The sequence below is a fragment of the Salvelinus sp. IW2-2015 genome, linkage group LG1 (genome assembly GCF_002910315.2).
Source record: "Salvelinus sp. IW2-2015 linkage group LG1, ASM291031v2, whole genome shotgun sequence".
In the NCBI taxonomy this organism is placed as follows: Eukaryota; Metazoa; Chordata; class Actinopteri; order Salmoniformes; family Salmonidae; genus Salvelinus; species Salvelinus sp. IW2-2015.
In genome coordinates this window covers 39882393-39889230 of record NC_036838.1, presented here as the reverse complement: position 1 = coordinate 39889230, position 6838 = coordinate 39882393, and the positions used below count along the sequence as shown (strand labels likewise).

Below are 6838 nucleotides of genomic sequence, written 5' to 3'. Positions count from 1 at the left end.
AGAGATTATGAGATGTTCTATGTGGAGGCAGTTGACAACAAGAAAATGTTGAGCAGGAGTGAAGCCATTTGAAGAGTGGTCAAACCTTGTTTTTGTCTGCTGTGTTAATTGTTTCAATTATKAATTGTGTTATGTTGTTTAGTACAGATGKWGTAGAAGTCACCCGAGTCTCTGATCTCTTTACTGGAGCTGGTATAACTTAATGTACAGAGCACATTCAGCTTGTCAGTATGTCTATATGGTATAGTCTGTCTCCATTCTCATGAGGAAAATAAATAGCAGTATAAATCAGGATAGGTAGTAACTGTATATATGCTCAATGAAATAATATAATTACAAAGTTATAACATTTATCAACACAATTTTAACAGTACATGACATAATTCTGTTGTTCACTGCAACAATATCAGTAGCTTGTCTCAAATATAGTAAGAAGCAAACAGTGTTACAACACATCTGCCGGTATCACTTTATATAATATTTCTTACGATCTTCAAAAATGAAATACGTTTGTATTCAACATGTCTTACGCAAATGTGTGTTTTTTTTATTCAGTGTATGACTGTCAAACCTCAGATGCACAAAAAAGTGGGCGGGGTCAAACGATTGACTCCACCCACAATGAGCCCTGCTCCGAACTGCACAGTGCAGTCAGAGGTACTGTCTGTCTGTCTGGGGAATCCGCAGTAACTACCTCCTGCCCACATTGAGCCCTGCTCAGAACTGCACAGTGCAGTCAGAGGTACTGTCTGTCTGTCTGGGGAATCCGCAGTAACTACCTCCCGCCCACATTGAGCCCTGCTCAGAACTGCACAGTGCAGTCAGAGGTACTGTCTGTCTGTCTGGGGAATCCGCAGTAACTACCTCCTGCCCATAGGGGCACTGCAGCACAATCACTCTGCTTGCGCACGCGGAAGGCCTAGAGCGCGCCATTGAAGAGAACCCCAACGTGATTATTTCAATTTTGCTGTCGGACTGCGACTGAAATAAAAAGGTTTTTAGACAACTAAGCGTTAAACCGACAAGGAGGATGGCGTACAGAGGACAAGGGCAGAAGGTCCAGAAGGTTATGGTGCAGCCAATCGTATCCCTTTATCATGAAATACTCTGTGCAGTATTGTGTTGTAACGTTAGCCTGCTATTTTGCTCTGGCTTGTGTCTGATTCACTGTAGCTAAGTTAGCATGGTAATCATAACTAGCTAGTGGTACGTAGTTATTAATTAATGAGCCGTTGCTATTAATACACATGGACCTTAGTGTTTTGGCCAGGAACTGAAACACTATGGCCGGTTATGTAGCTAAACTTAAATTAACTTTTGAGATGGTAATGTTGCTAATGGCCAGAAAAACATGTGTAGCCAGTTAAGCAATATGTTTGTCGAGTTTCCTTGACCCCCCCCCCCCTCTGTCCACCAGAACCTTATTTTCAGGTATCTACAGAACGTAAGTATTGAATTTTTATACGATTTTCTAAATTTCAGTCACATGATTTGTTGTTCATAGTTGAAAATAGACCTCGTACTTTCATAATACATTACCTAGCGAACTATCTCTCAAATGTATTCAAAGCCTCTCTTCTCCCTGCAGCGTTCTCGGATACAGGTGTGGCTGTATGAACAAGTGAACATGCGGATAGAGGGCTGCATCATCGTAAGTCCTCTTCCTCCAGTGTTTCCTCCCTTATTCTACTTGGACAAGGCTCCTGAAACTATATCTTGGCTGCTGATGCCTAGATGTGTAGTTGAAACCAACAAACCTCTCCCTCTCTCAGGGCTTTGATGAGTACATGAACCTGGTTCTGGATGATGCTGAGGAAGTTCACATGAAGACCAAGAACAGGAAACCCCTGGGTAAGTCTGAGTTTGTTTTCTGTCTTTCTTACCCCACATTTCTCAGTGTTTGTCTCTGTGTATTACATGTTGATTCATACACATTTCAGTGATAAGACTTGCAGGCTATTGTCCACGTTCCACAATATCAGTTTGTCTGTGACTAACCTCGGAGGCCCTGGCTTCTCACATTCTGTTTGAAAGCCTGGGGAAGTTGTCTCAGGAGGAAGATTAAAAAAAAGGGGTGATATATGGCAGAGTCCAGATGGAAACAAGCGACGTGTTGCCACTTATTAAACCAATCAAATGTTTTGCATGGGTGGAGGTCCAAACAGGTTGTGTTTTTGAACATTTGTCTGACTTGCAAAAAGCTAGCTCGCATAAGATATAACATTTGCACAGGATAGGCTACCAAAACGTCGTCTGACATGATAGGAAAAGAGACACGGACCAAACAAGGAAATGCAAGGACGAAAAACAAGGAAATGCCTCTTCCGGTGGGGAGCACCTTGGAGAAAAAACACACTTCAAACCAGATGACTCTTGTGGCCTAATGCCATCAAATTGATAAAGGCCACTCCAGTTGACTAAGTCTGTTGTTTCTCATTCGTTGTCGATGATTAGTCATCTTTTTTGTCGGCGGTCTGAACGAGTGTCTCCTACTGACTGCTGAAGTGTCAGTTACTCTAGACTGATCACCTGTCTCTCCACCTATCCGCCTCCTCTCTCAATCCCTCCCTACATCTGTCTCTCAGGGAGGATCATGCTGAAAGGAGATAACATCACCTTGCTACAGAGTGTTGCCACTTAACTCAACAGGACAACATCCATCTACAGCCAGCAGACAGATTTGTGGGTCTTTTGGATGTTTTTCACATTCTATTTTGTCATGTTTTTCTTTCCTTTTTTGCAAACAATGTTGAATCTCAAAGGTGTTTGGAACATGAATAATGTAATTTTCCTTTTATCAATGTTTCCTCCTCTGAAATAAATTGAGCTTTGTTTCTTAGTGGTTCTCATTTCAATGATGACAACCAATTACTCTTTATTATCCCAAAGGGAACATAGTTAGCGAGCAGGGATCATATACGCATCACTTATTATTCTGTCGACCTGTATTCCTTCTGAGACTCGCAAAAGCCAACAAATAGAAAACCGTTAGGGTGTTGGTTTCATTGGCTRCAAATTCAATTTCAATTGAATCATGCTGCTTGATGCATTTTATTTGCTAGCAATATTGACCATCATACTGGCATCCACTTTTATGGTCTTTGGGTTAATGCTGTGAGGATCCACCAGATGGCGATGTGTACTATGCAAATCATGAGAAATGTAGATATATTTTCAGCAGGGATTCTATGCTTTTCTCATTTAAAAAAAATGTAATCCAGGAAACATTGCCTGCAACATTTCAGATACAAGACTGTGCTGATTGCAGAGTACCATTTATGTCAATCAACATTTCCACACATCTTACCATAAGTGGCCATAGTATTTCATATGGTATAAATAGAGCGTATTATATAAAGCGGGATGGCTATTTCACTGTTGGGTACAATATACCTGTAACATGATGATCTGAGTAAGCGAGGCCAGCCTTGAGTTTGCAGTTAACAATAGTATTAATAACATACAACACTAGGCCGGCTGGCTATCTGGAGGAAGTGTGATGGAAACGAGCAGCCGAGGACAGACAGGAGTTCACAAGTGGGAGAAGGAGCAAGGAGCTTCAGCAGCGAGGGCCAAGGTGTCGCCTTACAGGACAGGAGCCCTGCGCCTCATCTTAAAAGGAAGGGGTGCCACAGCTTGTGGCAGCATGCATCGCTCATCAGGCATCGTTGTCAAGTGCCAGATGACTCTCTTTGTGTTATGAGGGGAGGAATGGGCTGACTCTCAATGCCACACGCCTCCCACACATTCTTAAGTCAGGCTGAGAACAGTGAGACTCTACAGACGTTGGCAGTTGACTGTCACAGTGGTGCAGTTCAAGCAAACAAGTTTTACTTGAGGATTTCTGTCTGTTGTAAGCCAATTGAAATTATTTTGGTGACCTTTCAGCCATAAAAAGCTTTACCAGTCACACACTCATACATAACATGCATAACATACAATGGCATAACATACATACATAGTCCTCCATAGGAGTGTTAGGGCCAACTCCCCTTCTCTACCATCTCTGTCTCCCCACTTCCAGACAAAAGACACAGTGCCCAGGTCAGACCCCCCCCCCCCCCTCTCCAGAGACTACTTCCTCTCCTTAGACCACTCCCTAAGCCACCTGACCCCTCTCCTACCTTGGCTTGGCTCAGCAAGGTGTGGGTCTGTATCCTGGCTACCTCCCTCCCTTTTTCTCATTCTGTCTATTCACAGCACTCCATTGAACATGTTTTGGGGCTCAGACTCGTATGTGGTTGTTATTTATTTCAACCTCTGCTCTGTCTATGGCCTATATCAAAACCCCATGAATAAATGTTATTCAAAAATTTCAAATACACAACATCAATACAGTACAGATGTATTGTAATGGGATTGTTATTTCAACCTCCGGGTGGCCTTGGTACATATTCTGACTCGCAGGGTGGTATGCTTGTTTGTTAGTCTGTGTGTCTCCCTCTAAAGCCAGCCACATTGATAGCATCATATCATGACCTGGACTGAGAGACTGGGAAAGAATAGGACCAGTAGGTACTTAATACATGGCGATTATATGCATGTTTATTTTGTTTATTCAAAACTTGGGTTGGAGGCCCACCCCTTCTTGTTTAAAATAAAACATGGTCACAAAATAAAAGGTGCTTAACTTATAGTTTTTTTTGAATGTTTTTTTGAATGCTTTCATTACCACAAGCTATCGCTAGCTGCATCTGCTGCTCCAGTTAGACGTAGAAACACATAATATCTGGTTAGATGAATTTGAATGCTTTATTTGTTTCTCTATTTCTCACAAATAAAGCATTCAAATTCATCTAACCAGATATTATGTGTTTCTACGTCTAACTGGAGCAGCAGATGCAGCTAGCGATAGCTTGTGGTAATGAAAATACTACTTACTGTGTCAGCAGAAATATAGACAGCCATCTCTGTCTTTTTGTTGTTGGGGGGGGAAAGGGGGAATGTGTGTAAGTTTGTAACATTAAGCAACGTTAATACAACATCAGTTTAGCTAGTGCTTAGCATGATGGAATGACAATAATTAATTGAGAAAATGTATAAATACTGTACCTCGGATTGCTCTCTGTATGTTTATCTCCTCAGAATCAATCAAATGTACAGGTATATGTATGACATTTTACCTGCAGAGATGCATTGTGTCAAACATAGCAATCTGTCACCATCTCTGACAGAATCCAGTAGAAACTGTCAGAGCAGAGCCGGGGACTTTCCAGACTGTTCACCTCAGACAGGCAGACTTGGTCAGAGCAAAAAGGAAAAATAATCTGTTTTCAACTTGTTCATAATCTTTATACCAAACAATCCTATTGAATGGCCATCGGCTTGGACCTGTTCACTGGGCCCTTATCTTGTTTTCACAGGGCCGTCGCGATGCACAATACATGTATTTCCCCCCACCCCCAATTAACACCGTGAATAATACGAAGGTCGCCTTTTTGTTTTAAATAGAATTTGTGAAAATGAGGAAATGTGGAGGCTTTTTAATTGTGTGACTTTGGCTGGAACACAGAATCTGATCTACAGTGGCAGGTTTGTTGAGGCCAAACCTGTTGGGTACCAGAGGCGTCACGGCGTTCCAGAGGTGGGAAAGTCACCCCAGGGTTTGGGGAAAATAGGCTGCAGGAATCATGTTAACATATGAATCCTGATGCTATTGAATCTCTATGATCAGTTATTCACGGTCTGTTGATATCTTACTGAATCTCGTGTATTAGAGCTAGGCTGGGATGAAGGCTAGCACACATAATACAGTAGCTCTTCAGGACCAGGGTTAGTGACCACTTCTGTGGTTTACTGTGTTCAAACAAGATCTATTGATTTACAATGGGTATTTCATAACAATGGAAAAGGTCCTAGCTGTGCACGGCCAGGCGATAAGCCTGTGAATAGATGACTACTTCTCTCTTCACAACGACCCTTCATTTTCTCTGCAGATACTGTATATGTAACTGTTTGTAGCTTTCCGTGATGTTACAGAATGAGAGACATATCTTTTCAGATGATTTACTTCCTGTTTTATCTCATCATGAAACTGACACCTGTTTAGCACACACACAGAGAGTGGCGGTGGCTCCAAATGAAGTGCCTAAATGTGTGGAACAAAAGATCTGCAGGGGAGCAAAAGGAGAAGCGGAACAAAAAACAAACGAGTAATGAAATTATAACAATACGGAGAGAGGGAGAGGTAGAGAGAGAGAGAAAGAAAGAGAGTTGGGTGCGGGTGCCACAATGGCACGGAACAATCGTGCCGCGTCAATGGAAAAAGAGAGGTGGGGGAGGGCTATCTGGACAATAGAGCCGGTGACAGGAGCACAATGGCTGCAGTGTTTTCAATTAGACATTATCTCATAGACCGAGTGGCAGGTCTCATTGTGTGAGGGGGCTATTTCAGGGCTGCCTTTGTGTGGGGCAGTGCCGTACCCACCTTCCCTCAATCCCCCCCGCCCCTGCCGAGAGACTGTACCCCTCCTGCGCCCCTGTGTATGTATGTGTGTGTGCGTGTGTGTGCACCCATGGAGAGAGAGCAGGCCTTTATGCAGCCCTCCGTCAGGACAGGGGAGAATGTGGGTGGCTACTGGGACTGTACCTCAGACAGAGAGACAGAGACAAGAGAGATTGAGACAGAGACAGAGGACAGAGACAGAAGAGAGGAGAAGGAGAGAGAGAGAGGAGAGACAGAGAGACAGAGAGAGAGACACAGAGACAGCAGACAGACAGACAGACAGACAGACAGACAGACAGACAGACAGACAGACAGACAGACAGACAGATTGATTATTTTGGAAATTTCTGTGAGTGTAATGTTAACTGTTCTTTTTTATTGTTTATTTCACTT

At 42.9% G+C, this 6838-nt stretch overlaps 1 protein-coding gene across 1 annotated transcript; it reads left to right on the top strand.

Moving 5' to 3' along the window:
- Nucleotides 1–910: 910 nt before the first annotated feature.
- LOC111967522 (small nuclear ribonucleoprotein E) lies at nucleotides 911–2839 on the top strand. The gene is made up of 5 exons (XM_023992609.2): nucleotides 911–1084; nucleotides 1418–1444; nucleotides 1589–1651; nucleotides 1773–1851; nucleotides 2586–2839. Exons 1-5 carry the CDS (start codon nucleotides 1031–1033, stop codon nucleotides 2639–2641), a joined length of 279 nt encoding a protein of 92 aa, XP_023848377.1. The 5' UTR covers nucleotides 911–1030; the 3' UTR covers nucleotides 2642–2839.
- Nucleotides 2840–6838: the final 3999 nt, after the last annotated feature.

Excerpts from the sequence above, each read along its gene's own strand:
- LOC111967522 (XM_023992609.2), top strand. The coding sequence starts at position 1,031 with ATGGCGTACAGAGGACAAGGGCAGAAGGTCCAGAAGGTTATGGTGCAG. Across the intron at positions 1,652-1,772 it reads GGATAGAGGGCTGCATCATC|GGCTTTGATGAGTACATGAA; the intron begins GTAAGTCCTCTT and ends TCCCTCTCTCAG. Across the intron at positions 1,852-2,585 it reads CAAGAACAGGAAACCCCTGG|GGAGGATCATGCTGAAAGGA; the intron begins GTAAGTCTGAGT and ends TCTGTCTCTCAG.